Here is a 19,314-nt window from a genome sequence, read left to right as displayed (position 1 = left end):
ATGACGGTTTAATATTTTTTAGATTATTTCTTAAATTCTGTCATGCACGGTACATGTGCCATACAATGTTGATATTTCTATAGAAATATTGAGAAAAGCGCAAAAAAAGTTGGACGGAACAATTTGGAAACAAATTACTTTTCAGAATGACTGTGAGCAAGTGAATCTTAAATGGAAAGCTACTGAGAGACATAATTATTTACTTTCGGAGGAAATTGTAGTATCACTTGGCTCAGTCTAAATATCATAAACGTTAGCATAACGGTGTTATGTAAAGTGTAAATAGAAGGCTTATTAACGGAATAAATATGTAAATAAGCACCTGATATGGCAAGATAGGTTACAATTTGTCTGTTGACATTGTCTAGTCATTATGATTAACTAAGATAATGTTGTGTCCCCTGTTATCTTCAACAACAGGCTTGAGTTTTATTGTGAGTTATGTACTCATTGTTACTAAAATTAAGAGTGAAATACATCATGCAGAAGGCACTTTCTCCTATTGTGCCTAGTTACTTAAAAATATATATAGACTATTGATTGTTGACATGAGAAATGTTGCCTGTAGTGTTTGTATCCTGAAGTTTGTTGACATGGGAAATGTTGCCTGTAGTGTTTGTATCCTGAAGTTTGTTGGCACGCAAAATGTTGCCTGTAGTGTTTGTTTGTATCCTGAAGATTGTTGACATGAGAAATGTTGCCTGTAGTGTTTGTATCCTGAAGATTGTTGACATGAGAAATGTTGCCTGTAGTGTTTGTATCCTGAAGATTGTTGACATGAGGAATGTTGCCTGTAGTGTTTGTATCCTGAAGATTGTTGACATGAGAAATGTTGCCTTTAGTGTTTGTATCCTGAAGTTTGTTGACATGGGAAATGTTGCCTGTAGTGTTTGTATCCTGAAGATTGTTGACATGAGAAATGTTGCCTGTAGTGTTTGTATCCTGAAGATTGTTGACATGAGAAATGTTGCCTGTAGTGTTTGTATCCTGAAGATTGTTGACATGGGAAATGTTGCCTTTAGTGTTTGTATCCTGAAGATTGTTGACATGAGAAATGTTGCCTGTAGTGTTTGTATCCTGAAGATTGTTGACATGAGAAATGTTGCCTGTAGTGTTTGTATCCTGAAGATTGTTGACATGAGAAATGTTGCCTTTAGTGTTTGTATCCTGAAGATTGTTGACATGAGAAATGTTGCATGTAGTGTTTGTATCCTGAAGATTGTTGACATGAGAAATGTTGCCTGTAGTGTTTGTATGCAGATCGAGGTATCATGAGAAACTTTGCCAGTTGTGTTAGTGTGCTGCTGAAGATGGGTTGTACTAGTTAGATATCAAAAGAAATATTGCCTGTAGTGTTTGTTTGCCAAAGATTGGTGGTTGCCATGTGAAAAGTCACCTGTAATGCTTGTTTGCTAAAGACTGGTGGTTCTGACAAGGTTTAAACAAGTCAGCTTCGCTGGAAGTTTGTGTAATGTCAGATATTACTGATAATTATGAAAATATGAAGTATGTTTAGTGCTTTGTGTCTGCATCTGTGTCCAGAGCTTACTTTTTTTGCACTTTTATTTTATCTCTGTCGTTACATGATGGATTTGTTTCAAATGTAAAACAGTGGTTCCTCATCAACACCCACACCAAGTGACACAAATATGACTGACAAATATTTGAAATTGAGCTTAACCCAAACACACACACTCCAGTGACACAAGGCCATATCTTGAGTAAGTGGGCATTTCAGGTTAAAGTGGAGGAGCGAATTTGTGAATTTCAACTTTCAAAGATTAAATGAATGTGAATTGTATTAGTTGGTTGAGATTTAATGTTTTAACTGACACGACTTCACTGTAAATGAAACTTACTCTCCAATGTATATTAATGATTTCACAGTATATAAGAAATATGTTCAAATTGATGGAATATGATCACAGTTGCTAAACTTTTACTGTTTTTAATGTACAATATGAAGTAGTTAGACATGTTGAAAGATACTAAGTAACTGAACCCCCACATTGTATACTAAACGTGATATTTTATTAATATGTAAATATTGAAGGTGCTAAATATTGTTGGTTTTGTATTTTAAGTGAAGTTTTCCTGTGATTTATTGAAGCCATTTACCTATTTCAGTCAGATAAATATATTTAACGACATTAACAAAATCTCCACATTGAGTGAATAGGAAAAGAAAAATACATCTGTATTGAAGTAGGAGAAAAATCTTAGGCTACCAAAATATATGTAAAATTTTGCTTTGTCATTATTTATAAAATTAAGTAATTCAGGGCTGAAAACAAGGAAAGAATATTTAGCTAATAAGGTCCTTTAGACTAAGCTAGACTATGCTGTATATTTAAGTTCTATATTTTTTTTATTTAAGTTTTGGTAAGTAGTATAATTTTGTTGCTGCTGCTGCTGCTGTTATTGTTTCTACAGCTGTTATTATAATACCTTTGTACTGTTTGTCATATATTGTTTTTTGTTTTGTTTTTTTATTTTGAGTTTAACGCCGTTTTCAACAGTATTTCAGTTATGTAATGGCAGACAGTTAACCTAACCAGTGTTCTTGGATTCTGTACCAGTACAAACCTGTTCTCCGCAAGTAACTGCCAACTTCTCTACACGAATCAGTGGTGGAGGACGATTGATTTGAGACACAATGTCTTTTATCAAATCGTCACAGAGAACATATGCCTCGCCCAGGACTCGAATTTGCGACCCCACAATCCGTAGATCTGCGCTCTACCTATTGAGCTAAGCGGGTGGGCTTTGTCATATATTGAGATAAATAAAGATTACAAACACTTTGCTCCTTTTATTATCTTTCATAGTTCTTCTTGTACTTCCCTATATGAAGTCAGTCCATCTACTATCAAACAATTAATATGGTTGTTTGCTTTTGTTGACTGAATAAAAGATATTGTCCGTAAGTATTGACCTGGCACTCATGAATATTACGTATATTTCCGTAAATTAATTTTCGGTGTCCGAACATAAATAGCTATATAACTATATATTACATATATCGTTCTTAATTGATATCCTGTCACATGTGCAGTTATCTTTGCGGACAAAGCGTTTACCTGCCAATATCAGCATTGTGGATTCGAGTCCTACGTCTGACCATATCTTTTTTTTCCCCCTCAAATTTTGTATGCAGACTTACTACTCATTTGATCAAACGTATCGTGATATTTATGGTTCATTTATTAAGAGTAAGCGTATTTACCCGTTTTAAAAAAGCGGAATAAAATTGTTTTTAAAGTATCTTAGATAAAAAGACAAATTACCTGTCACCAGTGTTTCAGAAAATAAATACTACAAGAGAAAACAACTAAAATTCATGAAATATGATACATAAAATAATGTAAACGATAACATTACAATACATTAAATTGAAAAAAAAAATCTATTCAGTAAGTGATTTCGAACCAGTGATAACGTGCGTGGAAGTCGGACACCTTACCTCTACGCCACCGTGTCATCGATTAACTTTACATGTTACTTTAGTAATGTCGATACTTTCAGGATACTAATATTGCGTAAATTAACAAAAATGCCCAAAAATATTGACGAAGATTAATGAGTGCCAGGTCAGTACTTACCGACAATACAATTAAACATGAAAACACCTTCAGCTTAAAACATCATCACTGTTAGAAATGCCCAGGGAGAAAATCACCTGTCTACATTGCAATTTGCACAAATTATGTCATAAGTAGTGTTTCATTCAAAGTTTATGTTAGTAATTACTTTATGTAATACCTTGCTCATTCCTAAGGGCTTTTATGTCTACACCACATGTAATATTGTGCAACTTCCTTTGAAAAGGAGAGAGGATTTTACATTTCTGACCATTTTATTTTGATAAGTACACTGACCTGCAAATTGTAGGGTTAGAAACAATTTTGTACATTACCTATTGAAATAAAACAACTGAAACAGAGAATGTAGTCTAACTTATTTTGCCTGATATTATGCATTCATCTTAATCTCTATAATATATCACACATTCATTTTGTAAGTCCATCCAAGTTGTAGCTGATATTGAATACTTGGGACATTTAGGACACTTTTTACTGAAACATTTAATTATTATTGACAAATTACTGGTTATGTAGACAAAAATTATTTAACTGCGCAATAAAATCCAGTGAAATTGTTTTATTTTGGAAAATTAACTCTTCATTACCTAATTAGGATATAATTACCTCCCTTGATTTACCTGGGAAAACTGTAGGTGGTGTGTATTACAGATCGTTTGTCATACAACAGTTGGTAGTACAACACCTGTCATTTTATACATGATAACAAAGATTTTAGCAGGGATTTTACATGCTTGTGTATTATTTCATTTTAAAGAAACTGAAAATAGAATGTTTCATTATTGTGACATTATCGACCAATGAGTGATCAATTTTTGTGGAAATCTACATCTTTTATTTGTTGGACAAATACTCAGCTGGTGTTTTTATTAAGGGGGTCATATTGAGAAATGTTAGGATGACTGATTTACATAAAATTTATGAAATTTGGGAATAAATCTTACACGCCAAATTTTACGTATAAAGCGGTTGAAAAAAATTTCTGCCTTGCCAGTGGATTATAGAGGGTTAAAGACTTTACGAACCCAACTGTGAAATTTAAGCTACTCGGGTTGCGGATTAGGCTCTGAAATTTAAGTGTTTGTTTGCCTAACCAATTATTGTTGGATTAAAATCTCTTCTCAGATTTGGTTCCTATAAGAAGATATTTAGAATAAGCTTACCAATGTTTTTAAAATATGTGTCAAAATAGGAGTAAAATATTTAGGACATGTACTTTAATAGCATGAAATGTGCATGAAAATACAACAGTCTGACACCCTGAGGATGTTTATAAAAGATTACATATTGGATGAATAAGTAATTTAATGTAAAATAGATGCTCCCCATGATAAAAGTGTGGAATGTTCTACATATAATAGTGAAAATGACTAAATATGCACACCTTTCATGAAAACAGCATATTTTATAAACTACTGGAAAATAGAGAAAATGAAAAACACTTTTGTAAACGTAATTATTTGTTACTTTGATTGTGATAATATAAGGATGAAAAATCGATATAAATTGTGACAGGAGGTGTGCATGATTCATAGTTTGTTTCATTTAACAAATTTACTTCCGATAAAGTAGATCAGAGTTGAATTCAGTTACATAATTTATTTTGGAGTTATTCATCACTTAAGACATGAGGATTTTCGCATATGGAATCTAAAACTTACTGGAGATAACCAAGATTCTAAAAGGAACAAAATGATTCGAGGACGTAAGGAAGGAAAAAGTTACGCCACATGGTTTATTGGCTTTGATAATGGTAAGGAAATTTTTGTAATGGCGGTGGCTCCTCTTAGTTTCATGCGGGGAAGTTATCTGCATCTAAGTTACATGTGGAGAAGTTATTTGCATACAAAGTCCCAAAATGCTTAATTGTTTGGTAATACCAGAAATTATTTTGGTTATAGAACCGGGGATAATTTTTGTGTCTGTTTACTTGGCTGTATAACAAACATGAAAATCCAAAAGTTGGGCAAAACCAATTAGTTACCAGGCAGAAAAACAGAGCAAAACATTGAAAACTTCACACCGGAGCATTCAATTATCTTTATCAATAACCTAATTACAGCACTATCTTGTCCCTATACTTCATAAGCACTCGGCTTACGCTTTCTTCCTTATTAGGTATTCAGTATTATTGACTGCATTGTACTGAATAATTAATTATACGCACAATTGTAAACTTAATTACACATGCAAAGTTAGAGCATCACAGGTCATGAAATGTCTCATTTGAAATATTACCAGGAAATTCTTGTATCATATACTTTTTGAGAATGTTGATTTCGAACACGACAATGTCCAAAAGAAAATGCAATGTTTTCTCATAAGAAATAATTGACAATGGTACTGATCTTTTAGCCATCACAGTCCTTTACTGACATCATTATTTCAATCATCATTTAATATCGTACGTCCTCTTCAACACCAGTAAAATCATCATTAGAATTATGATTGTCTTCATCATCAATGTTAGACTGATAGCAGCATTTCACAACACTTGCGTTAAAGCCTTTCATTGTCTAGAAAATTATTACTTTCATTATGTGCAGGGTCATTTCTTTGTGTCATATCACAACAGACTAGTCAGATATTGGCTTTGAAACCTTACACTATGTTGACACCTGGGTTATGCTGTACAGATGTGAATCAATAATTTGCTGATAGGCTTCTTTTGGAGCAATCTGTTGACCCTGTTTCGTAGACTTCAAAAAAGCTACTTATAAGCCTTTTATAGTAACTCTACTTTTTGATGTGCTATTTATATTAATTGGTCCTCACATTTGAACCTTCAGGAGAGCTCTTTCCAAAGGGCAGTCAAATAAATACACAAAAATGTTCCAACAGTATCATTCGGTATAAATCCTGTCATTTTTGCTGGTTTTGATATGATGTAGTGTTTACTGTTTCTGCTGTCAGTTGATGATTTTGTTGTTAACTTTACTAGAATTATGCAACATAGCATCAAATAAATCAATGCAAAATACTGTAAATATAATTTTTACCAAATTATAAAACATACTGGCCTGTGTAGTGTATTTTGTAACATATGTAAACTACAGTCTTCAGCCAAAACAATATTTCCACTTTAAGCCTTCCATATCAGACAGGAGATATCACAAAGGAAGTTTCCTTAAATTGTCAAAAGAATTAAGCAAATACGTCGTGTACTTTTAAGCATAAAACACAGCCCTAGTTGCAGGTAATTTCAATTATTGATCAAGAAGAATTACTCACTAATACAAATAAAACAATACAGTGTATCAAATATATGGATAAACCAGAATCTGGTATAAATGGAAAATTCTAATATGCTTTTCTCTGTTAAAACACTCTTACGCTAGAATGACGTCACGTTAACTTGCTGTGACGTCAATGTTTTTGTTGGGACCAAGAAAGAGTGCTACTATATTTCATCTACTGTTTTAGATTAAGGGCGTATTAGAATCGAAACAATGTATATCAAAAGAGCGTTTTAACACTATTTATACACTCGGGCAGTAATATGTCGAACAAATGTTATAAATTATTACACCCGACATATAACCAACCGCCCATTGTGCTTAAATAGTGTTAAAACACTCTTGCTATAAAGTATTTCTTAAATAAAATCCTACTTTGCAGTTTGCATTTTTCGAGTATCAGCCATTTGCAGCAGAAATGTATTCTTTCTTTTTATCCGAGATCAGTATGCAAGATTATATGTTTTTAAAGATAGTGCTGCTTATTCTATGTCTGACCTGAAATTTCCATAATGGTGTTTTAGGTGTTTTACAGTGTAGATAACCCATTAAACGTTATGTCCAAATTGTGAAATTCATCATAAAATTGTACCGATAGGGAAAACACAGATCTATGGATCACAGGGTCGTGTGTTTGATCCCCGGGTGGGCGTATGTTCTCCGCGACGATTTGATAAAAGACATTGTGTCTGAAATCATTTGTCATCCACTGCCGCTGATTCATGTGGGGAAGTTGGCAGTTACTTGTGGAGAACAGGTTTGTACTGGAACAGAATCCAGGAACACTGGTTAGGTTAACTGCCTGTCATTATATAACTGAAATACTGCTGAAAAACAGGCGTTAAAACCAAAACAAAACAAACTAAATAAAGGTTCACATGTATGTTAGTGGCGAAGTACTGGGCTGTTTGACTAATCAATGGAATGTACTTTACTGGTGTAAAGAAACAATCAACTTACTTGAGAAAGACTACATAATGTAAGGGCTAGGTATTGTTGAAATTCAATTTGGATGACATAGGCTATCAAGAGCACGATGACATAGGCTATCAAGAGAACGATGACTCATAAATCAATTTAGAAATGGCAATGACTGACAATAGATAAAGATTATTTACAAATCTTATCTAACTATGTTTATGATTTATCTATTTACTAATTGTCATTGTAGATCAGGTGTATAGATAAGATATATTTATTTATATATTGTTCTTGTTATTCAACATTATTGTTCAAGTTGATGATTTCAAATTTGCTATTTGGCTGGATTTTTTTTCTTTATTCAGTACAGTATGGCATTATTTGTTGCTTCAAGAATTCCATTCCAAATGTTTTGTTTTTCCCCCACAAACTTGATAGGAGGTTTTGTGATAAAAGTCATTCAGTTTTGTGCTTTATGTCTTAATAAAGGGAGATAACTTATGTCTTAAATATTGGAAAGTACTCCAACTGCAGATTATATCATTCTTTGTTATCTTAATCCTGGTATGATAGATATTCAGGTATTTTTTATTTTGAGATTATGAGCCTGTAATTTTACATCTTCATAAAGGGCAGTAAATCTTCTATTTTTCTTACCTTACAAACTGATGGAAAGTAAATTTATAGGTTAAAATAAAACCCATTACTTCTCTCAATTTCTTGAGCTGGGCACTTAATTCATTGGGTTTTATCTGTGTGCTAAATTTCTGTTTTGAGAAAGGGCGGGGAAGTTAATTCATCCCTTTCATTTAGAAAGATGGCGCAATTTCTGTTATATGTTCTGGCAGTTTACATAATTTATTAGTTGAAACGAAATATTCATTATTTTAAAATACATGGGAGTGAAATAATGCTAGCTATATTTCGCAAGCCATTCCTACCATGTATTGATAATCAATTTTCCTCCTTGGAGTTAATGTTTTCGTCAACTGAGATAATGTAACCGCAATTATTTGAATAAGACATTGTTTTATGTCTGTAAAGATAATCTTTCAAGTTAAAATTAAATCTTTTATCGCTTTAGCACGTGCCAGGTTGAGTTCAGCTGTATTTGACTTTATCGTTGAAAATCTTGAAAACTAAGACAAACATTTTTTTTTTTACAAGAAAAAATCCAACGATTTGTCCAGAAGTTGTTTTTTTTTAATTCAAATTTAATAGAAGCAGTCAATAAACTGGTAGTAAAAAGTGAAGAAGGTACCCAGAGGTGGCACCATTGACCCAGATATACAGATATAGCATAGTTTGGTACATGGCCAAAAATAGTAAAACAAAAGATTTGAAAGTTTATATGTTGCCACCTGGTTTTTAAAGTTTATAAGTATAAGTCTGTAAATATATGATTATACAATGCAGCCACTACTGAATTTAGCAACCAGAATTATAACCATTATAAAGATTTGTTTGTTTGTGTTTGGTGTAGCACCATTTTCCAAAAGTATTTCTGTCATGTAAAGAGCAAACAACTGGCCTTATAAACCAGTGTTCCTGGATTCTGTTACCAGTAACAGAGAACATACATCTAGCCCTTTATATTGGTCAGTTTAACTTTTGAGGTTGAACTAATTCCAACATAAACTTTTTGGTGACTTTAAGTAGTATGTAAGGAAATGATGCACAGAAAGAAAAGTCCTCAAAAATATCATGACACAATTTTTTGGGAAGTTTCATCAGGAATTTTGAATATACATATTATGGTCATATGCTGTATTGTTCCATGACTGGTATACTATAGCATTTGCTTTGAGTATCAGAAAAAATATTTTAAGATTTCTAGCAAGTTCTATCTTAGGCTACGTATAGTATTTTACCATCTTTACCAAAAAGTGTTGGGGTGTCAAAATTCAGAACATATTATAGAATTTTTAACTAAATTTATACATACATAAAAAATTATTTCTAAAACAAACGCCCACATATAAGTTAATAGGGGTTAAACACCAAACACGCATATCTGAAAGTCAGAAACAAGAAGAAAAACATTGATAGGGGATTTGTAAAACAAAGTCAAAATTATTGTTACTGCAGATGGGTGGGGTACTTGATAACATTGATATTGCTTGAAATTCATCAACAGTTACAGCAATTATTTATAAAATGTTTATTGAACTGCATTATTATGTAATGCATGTGATTAAAGAAATGCTTATGATATTTTGTAAAATTGATTTCATTTTAGATAAATTTGTAATACTTTGTTCAGTTAAAATCAAAAGAAAGCTTACCATTTAAATATCACCTATTTTCAGTGTTTAATTAATTGGCTAGGATTTCTTTTGAGGATTTTTCCAGTATTGCATAATTATGTAGCTGAAGATTATAAATCATCAATAGAACTTTATGTTGGAATTAGTTAAAGGTTCTGAGCTGATTTCTAGTAATATAACTCATCAAACTGGTGTCCCCATCTTAGATTTAGTATTACTCACCCTATTTGGCTAACTTCAGTGGTGGGCATCATTATATACCTTATGAGATAAAATTCACTAAAATCAGCAAACAAACAAAATTAGCTATACAATTACATATCCTTTTACTATATCATGACTGTTCTCAATAAAAATAAAAGAAGAGGAAAAATTGAATACCTTATACAGATAATTGTATTATCCTGATGATATTATGCAGATAAAAGATCCTGTAAGAAAATTGCTGATATAGGAGAAGCTGAGAGTCTAGACTTCTGTTGTAGCAATTAATTTTGTGACCAAATTGTTGTAACTTAAAGTAGGTTTTTACATGGTAAAACTACAAACCAAGGAGAACTCATCATTCAATACAAAATGTGTACCCTGATCATTCTGCTTTAGCTAATTTAAGCTTTATTATATCAATAAAACATGCAATAAAATATACCTGAAATTATGCTGTATTAAAAGGAAAGGGTTAAAAAGCAAGTTATGCCAAACTAATAGGTTTCCAGCAGGTCACAAGGAATGCTCTTTGATGTGATCAAGCCTATCTCAAGATGACAATATTATAGTACCATATATCAGTGATTTTATTTCCCAGTAGTACCAGCTAGCAGTAATCTCCAATTCAGTAGGCAATGCATTTTACATGATAATTGTGACAAAGACATTATAATTATTATTATGTGGTTCAAAGTTGATGATTCTCCACCTGTTTGGTGCAGCGTGTGCACTTTTCATGATAACTCTGACAAAGACATTATATGTGGTTCAGTGTTGGTTATTCTGTCAGTAAGGGGAAGTTGTCCATTATTTCATATAAGATACCGTAGATGCCCATGTATAATGTGCAGTTTTTTTTACCCCCGGGACCACCCCCTGAATCGTGGGTGAGCATTATACACAGATATAGACGATTTTCCAACTTTAAAACAAGTTTGTTTATGATTTTCGCCATTTTGGTAGAGGGAAACTACTCTCCGCGCTAACTGTCTACGCTAAAATCTAAGATTGTCGTTACGTTCCGGAAAAGATCAAGTGCAAACAAAATTAATTTCATATAAATTTAAAAGTATTTTGATGAAAGAAATATTAAAAAATCACCAATATTATGATACTAATTAAAGATCGAGTATTATCTTTAACTGAGATCAAACTGTGAACAACAAAATTGACACAAGGTGACATGCTAATTGCCGATAATTACTGGCCATTTGATAGTAATAAAAAGACTCTCACTCTCACACTTTCTGTTATTGGTTTGAATTGAGAAGCTCATGTCATTTTGAAAGATACCATTCCTAAATATTGAAACAATTGCTTTCTATTTATTCAAAATATTTAATTTAAAAAAAAAACAACAACAAATGTAACAATATTTTATTAGTTTTATTTCTGAGAAAACAAAATCGATAGTACTGTGAGACCGATGCTGCTCTCCGACGCAGAGGTAAAATTTATTACCAATGTTGATGTAAACTCTACTTTCGTTTTCCATCCACCTCAAAATTGACCAAAATTTTTTTTCCCCAGGATTTTGGGCTAAAATCAGGGATGCGCATTATACATGGGTATCTACAGTAATATATAACTCTCAATTTTGCATTACTAAAATACTGTTGAGAAAAAGTTTAAAATGGAAAAGTCCCAATCTTTCTAGTTTGTTCAGTATCACACATGTACGAATTTTGGTTTATTTTTAGAACCCCTGCAAAATGAAACGTTACTGTTCATGAATAGTGCATGCATATTTCATGAACAGAGTTCATGAATTGTTCATGAAGATAAAATGGCACAAATTCTTGAAACATTCTTAAATACCATGTTCATGAAAAGTGAAAGCTGACTTCAAGCACTAATGTACATGTGCTTGAACAGTTCATGAACTATTTTATCTTAACGAACTAGCAGTGAACCGTTCATGAACATGATTCTTCATTAGTTCATGAACTACCTGTCATGAGTAGTGCATGAACGATTCAAGAAAATAAATCATAAAATGTACAGGAACAGTTCGTGTCTTTTGAAGAACCCTTTATGAATAATAAAATTTCAAAAAGAATTGATTTAGTTTCTGTTTCTTCTGAAGTTCATGATATGTTCAATGATTCATAAATTGTCCATGATTGTTCCTTTTACCTTATATCATGGACAATTCAAGAACTCTGTGTGATTCTTATGAAGTTCATGATATGTTCATGATTCATGAAATGTCCATGATTGTTCCTTTAACCTTTCATCATGGACAATTCAAGAAATGTGTGATTATTTAGTAGTTCATGAACTGTTCATGAACTTTTTTTAAGGACAGTTCATGTCCAAAAATTAATGAACACAAATCGAGAACGGTTGAAGGTTAGTTCATGAACAGTTCTTTAATGGTTTGAAGTGTTCATTATTTCAAGAACTGCATTTCGCAGGGGAAATATATAGTTATCATTTTGACTTTGATATCAAATATATATAAAAAATGTTCCAATGGATCTATGGTAATTTGTCAAATGCTAATTTTGTAACAGTTATCCAGCATTTGCAGATTATGATATCCTGAAAGGCTGAAAAGGGTTTTTCACTGCAAATTAAATACATTATGTATATGGGAGTTTCAACACAGGCCAGTAATAAATAACTATGGTTCAACAATTTATATATAATAACAGTAAGTAAGGACAACAACAGCCTGTCCAATGATTATCACATTGATAAATTAAGTTTTATTTCTGAATGTCCTATTTACATAATTTCAAGGTGTGATCTACAATAAGACATACTCTTGATATACTGTGAACCTTCATTTGCATACATAATTTTTATGGAATTATGGACTAGAAAAAAGTATGAAGCATTTTAAAGAAGCTGAAAACTCCCAACACAATGGCTGCATACTAGCCCATTGAGGGCAAGGAGTATGTTCTCTGTGATGATTTGATAAAGACATTGTGTCTGAAGTCATTTCATCCTCCTATTCTGATTCATGTGAAGAAGAAGAAAGCTGAAAACAGGTAAATACAGAATTCAGGAACACTGGTTAGGTCAACTTCCTGTGGTTACGTTGAAGAACAGAGCTAAACCCAAACAAAACAGTGGCTGTGACCTTTTTGCCTAAAATAATGACAGTATCTTATATTCCATAAAACTGAAACAAAACCAAATAGAATATTTTTTAGATGTTCCATTGCAAATGAGGGTTTTCACATACATGCTGAAACAGACACAGAAATGAAACAATAAAAACAGAATGAGTTAGGTCACTCTTCTTTTAAAGTTAGTTTTAGTTTGTCATGTTGCCATGCTTTCACTAGCAGAAACTACACATTTTCACCTAGAGACTGACAGGTTCAAGTTTGACCTATATGTGAAAGAAATAGTTCCGAATCAACAAAAATGATTTAGGTTCTTCCGATGGGCGTCAAGTTTTTGTTTTTTTAGATCGTGTGTGGTTTTGCTTGTTATATTGTTTAAAGTGATAGATAGTTACTGAGATATTCATGATTGGTTGAGTTTAGGTAATATCAGTTGATATTAGGTAATACAATAATCTGCTAAAATGTTTCACATATATAATTCTGTAATTGAATAGGTGTATATTTTCATTGTTTTGAGGAGTTTAGAGGGAAGTGATTGCATTATTGCCTGACTTGTGATTGAATTCTTTTAAAGTAGCGTAAAATAGGTCCTAAGTCAGGTATTTAATTTAAATCTTTCCATTTGTGAAAGAGAATTAAATTGAAATTTTTCTCTGTTTGTTTCAGAATACTAAATTTAAGTGTTTGTAAAGGCTGTAATTACAAAATATGATAAAAAAAAAAGTCAGAAAAAAAATAATGCATTAAAATTTTCCTATTTTAATTAATTTTATGAATATTAGGATAGTCTGAAGTTTAATTGTTAAACAATATGATTCATTCGTAAGAAATGCATTTAGAAAATTATTGTTCCGTAATCAACGCACACATGTAATCACATAACTGAATTTTAATGATATTTCCTATTTTATATTCACAACACTTGCAGATTACTTGGTGCTTAAAACTGAAGAATCATCATTCTGTCCTGTAGATTAAATTTAGAGAAATATTTCTAATTAACTTTGATGCCAGGTTGGCCTTTCTTTAAGAATGTTGAGAATGATTCTACCAGGTAACCTTTGACAGCTCCAGAGACCACAGAGGTAAATAGTTTCCTCTCTAAACATGAATCTTCCTTATTTCATTCTGTCTGTGTGAGAAGATTAAAAAATGTGATTAAGCATATATAGGTCCAGTTCGGTAATTTAACCTTAATGGCTGACGATTTTATATACAAATTAAACTTCCATAAATTTGTGTTAGATTAGTCAAGTTCAAAGGGTTTAGTAGTGATTAGTCTAGATGAGGAAGAAAAACACTTATAAATGTGTACACTTGTTTCTGGTCAGCATCCAGAAACTTGCATAATTTAGGCGAAAATTTCAATCGTTACTAGGAAACAAATTAAGTTCAAGTTGTTTGAATGAGAATATTGCAAAAAAAAATGTGTGTAAGCACTAGTTAAATGTCATCACAGATTTATACTGTTCTTTCTAGAAATGTCAAAAATATTTAAAACCAGACAGAGCAGCCTTAAATATTTCTTTAAATTACATTTTGAATTGCTATAAATGATGCATATCCCTTTTTATACGGCCAAAGGGGACGTATGATGACACTGGTGTCCATCTGTTCGTCCATCAGCAATTTTGTGTTCGCTCTGTAACTCTGAACCCCTAGAAGGATTTAAAAGAAACTTGACACAAATGTTCCCCACATCGAGACAACGTGCACAGCACATGTTTTGGATAGCCTGCTTAAAGGTCAAGGTCACGCTTAGGGGTAAAAGATCATATGACTTTGTTTCATGTCCGCTCTGTAACTCTTGAACTGCTTGAAAGATTTTAAAGAAACTTGGCACAAATTTTCACCACATCGAGATGATATGCAGAGCGCATATTTCGGATGGCTCCCTTCAAGGTCAAGGTCACAGTTAGGGGTCAAAGGTCATAGCTTTGGGCTTATATAATGCTCTGCATTGCAGTGCTCTTGTTTTATTAATGTATTATAGCTGTCTTACACAAACAGACATGTTAGATCATTTTTCTTGCCTATCACGTCCGAAATAGATCATGGAGACAAATAGATTTGGGTATCTCCTGACATTATTTATAGTTTATGACGTCATAATAGTGTCATACTATGTGACGTCACCAAAGTGCACGTTATTTTAGACAAGCTTTTTCCCTACGGAAAGACAGGAATATCTATCCCTTGCGCGTGCTCGAACAAATGTATACTTTCCCTGCCAGGTAGGCAAGAATATATGTGCTTTTGAAAGACTGATTTTTAAGTCTACGTACATGAACATATAATGAAAGATTAGGAATATATTCTTTTATTTGCTGTTTTAATAATGTTGAATTATACTGTAGGTGCATTACACTAGGTTTTGGTCAGCCATTAATGTTGCAAATGTTAGGTGAGGTTCGATTTCTACATTTTTTGCTTATATATCAGCCGGAAACATAAAAATGAACTCTTAATTTGTCTGAAAATAATGCAGGTAATGTGATCTTAATACAGAATAAGTAAACATTGTAATTAATTCACTTTTATCAACAAGGATGACAGCTAATTGAAAACTGTGAAGATCACTTTGACATTCAAGATGTACATCCTTACCCTTCACTGTGACATTTATGATTATTTCATTATGGGATTTTCTTGTCCGAATAAACTCGATATAAAGATCATCATTAATTAATACGTTGAATTTTTGAATTTCAAATACGTTCATATTGATATAGGATTATGACAGGAAAACTTGGCAAAAATAATGCACATGTTGTTTTCTGGTTTGTGGCTACACCCATTCTTATTGTGAAAACACTGGCGGGTTAATATTGAACTGCTTATTTACATTTTTATTGAACCGACATACAGGGTTTGGAAATTATGGACTTGAAACAAAACATTTACATAATTTTAACATGACTGAAAAGGTTTATACAGCATGAAATAACTTTGTATGATTCATCATCATTTGTTTTAGAATTTGAAACATTTGATCCATATAGATGTAATACATGGTTGAATCAAGGAAGAGGTCGTACATGTAAAAAAAAATTATTTTGAAAACTGTGTATCTTATGGCCCATATTTTTTTTAATATTTGAAGACAGTGTTTATCCCCTTGAAAATGCCTTTGTTAAAAAATATTGAAAAAGGAATTTGCCTTTAAGGTTTTTTATACCCCCACAAAACTTAATGAAACTTGGTCAGAATGTTACCTTCAATAAAATCTTGGATGAATTTTGATATTGGGTCATCTGGGGTCAAAAACTAGGTCACTAGGTCAAATCAAAGGAAAAGCTTGTTAACACTCTAGAGGTCATAATTTTGGTCCAATCTTAATGAAACTTGGATCAGAATGTTACCCTCATTAAAATCTTGGACAAATTAGAAATTGGGTCATCTGGGGTCAAAAACTAAGTCACCAGGTCAAATCAAAGGAAAAGCTTGTTAACAGTCTAGAGGTCACAATTTTGGCCTGATCTTAATGAAACTTGGTCAGAGTGTTATCCTCAATAAAATCTTGGACGAGTTCGATATTGGGTCTTCTGCGGTTAAAAACTAGGTCACCAGGTCAAATCAAAGGAAAAGCTGCTTAACACAGTAGAGGCCACATTTATGACAGTATCTTCATGGAGCTTGTTCAAAATGTTAATCTTGATGATCTCAAGATCCAGTTTGAATCTGGGTCATGTAGGATAAAAAACAGGTCACCGAGTCAAATCAAAGGAAAAGCTAGTTTACACTGTAGAGGCCACATTTATGACCATATCTTAATGAAACTTGGTCAAAATGTGACAGTACTATAGTTTGTCAAGAATGATTGAACTGAACTTTTTTACAGTCACAACATTTAGAATATTTTTCTTTAAAAAGTCTTTTCAAGTATGAAAATAATTTGCATGGATATCACCTTTGGAGACAGATCTTTGAAATATTCATTTTAAACATTCGGATACATGCTTCAGTGAAGTTTTCAATTTCTCAACACCATATGCTGAGGTATTTATGAACATTTTTTGAAACTTCACCCAAATACTACATAAAAATCATTTCTTTGCAACACATGTTTCAAGATTTGTGACAAGGCAATCTTGATTCAAATCATATTTTTGACTCTTTCATAAAGAGATTTCATGTTGAGATTACATTCCTTTGTAATGTGGTTAAGATGAAATATATTTTGCATACATTATATAACCACAATACTGTGATGATGGTGAAAGATGATAATATCCTTATTTGGCGCTTTTTAACACAACAAACATTTATGGGCAAGGAATGCATGAAAATAGGTTGATTTTGAATGAAAGCGATCCTCAGACTGTTCCAAATACAAACTGAGAACTGTTATAAAAGATAAAGCAGTTTGAAATTTAAAAAATTGCTATGATTGAGGCAGCCTTTTTGGTGTGTTTGGCTCACTCATATTGAACAAGATGTATTTATTGATCTGCCCTTATGAAAAACCTTCCCTATTGTCAGTGTGTGGTCAGTTTATGTCCAGTGTGTTTCCAGTCATTAATACTCTAAAATCCAGTTACTTGCCAGCCTATTTCCAGAGCTGACAATAAACTGATCCAGTGTGTTGCCACTGAATAACCATCATGTGTCCATGTGCTTGTCAGCTGATTTCCAGACCTGAAAACCAGCTGTAAAATTTAACTTCCAGTCTGCTGTCAGTTTATATACAGTTTGTTGTCAGTGATGTTTGTAATGACGTTTTAACAAAATTTCATTGATTTTCATATAAAACTATTTGAAGGAGCTAAATTATATAGAGGTATGGAAATAAAACACTGACAACAATCTGGCAACAAACTGGTATGCAATGTCAATCTGGCAACACACTGGATACACAACTGACAACAAGCGGCTTTTTGGACTTTCCAGTCTGTTGTCCTTGTATTGTCAGTGCACAGCCAGTCAACTGGAAATATTTGTCTGACAACACACTGGCATATTGCCAGTGTGTTGTCATTGTATTGTCAGTGTATAGTCAGTCACAATATGCCAGGCTCTTACATGGACAAGAGAAACACTTTAGCAAACTATCATTATTTAAAGTTTTAACTAATCCTTTATGCAGTACAAAGTTATGAGCACTTATACATTAGTGTTATTTTGTTTTGGGTTTTAACGCCGTTTTTCAACAGTATTTCAGTCATGTAACAGCGGGTATACATTAGTGTAGCAGATGGACTAGTTTTGTTTGTTTGTTTTGGGTTTAATGCTGTTTTTCAACAGTATTTCAGTCATGTAACAGGGGGCAGTTAACCTAACCAGTGTTCCTGAATTCTGTACCAGTATCAACCTGTTCTCTGTAAGTAACTGCCAACTTCCCCACATGAATCAGAGGTGGATGACTAATGATTTCAGACACAGTGTCATTTATCAAATAGTCACGGAGAACATAAGCCCCGTCCTAAGATGGAACTCGCGACCCCATGATCCGTAGATCGACGCTCTACCTACTGAGCTAAAGATGGACTAGTATCCCAATATATCGCTTACTACTCAGTGTTACTAATTTTTTTTATTTCCCCCTAGGAAAATTGTCTTTATTACCATTGTATTGTCATAGCATTGTCAGTGTATGGGAGGTTTGTTTCCAGTTTAGTGTCAACATATGTTTTTTTCTATTTATCCTTATTAATGTTTAATATGAATTTTAATGTGACTTAAAACCTTCATTTGCTTGTGACTCAATCTTAATACCAATTAAGATTTGCAATATTTCAGTTATCAATAATATAATATTGAAACCAAAGGAAATTTGACAAAGATTATGGTAAATCTGCAAGTTTAATTTTACAGGGTAGCGAAAATACATGACTTTTAAAAATTTCTGTATCTGTTTAGCAAAAATACTTGTTGCGGACAGAATCTGTGTTACAATGAAAACAAGTAACTGTAAAATGATGAAAAAGTACCTTTACAATGTGCCCATCAATGCTGGAAAACTATTGAAAACTGAAAATAGTTTTGGAGGGAAAAATGC

General features: G+C 32.6%; 1 protein-coding gene across 10 annotated transcripts in view; it reads left to right on the top strand.

Moving 5' to 3' along the window:
- Positions 1 to 19,314, top strand: part of LOC123538683 (titin homolog) — a 130,349-nt gene that overhangs the window by 63,037 nt on the left and 47,998 nt on the right. The window contains exon 1 of one of the 10 annotated variants that reach the window (XM_053530200.1): positions 4,257 to 5,355. The exons of the other annotated variants lie outside the window; for them this stretch is intronic. Within the exon in view, the coding sequence (XP_053386175.1) occupies positions 5,295 to 5,355 (61 nt within the window). The 5' untranslated portion in view covers positions 4,257 to 5,294. Of the gene's footprint in view, positions 1 to 4,256; positions 5,356 to 19,314 lie in introns of those variants that run through there. 10 annotated transcript variants of the gene reach the window in all.

Source organism: Mercenaria mercenaria, chromosome 18 (assembly GCF_021730395.1).
Source record: "Mercenaria mercenaria strain notata chromosome 18, MADL_Memer_1, whole genome shotgun sequence".
Lineage (NCBI taxonomy): Eukaryota > Metazoa > Mollusca > Bivalvia > Venerida > Veneridae > Mercenaria > Mercenaria mercenaria.
The sequence above is the reverse complement of the archived record's forward strand: the minus strand, read 5'-3'. Positions and strand labels throughout refer to the sequence as shown.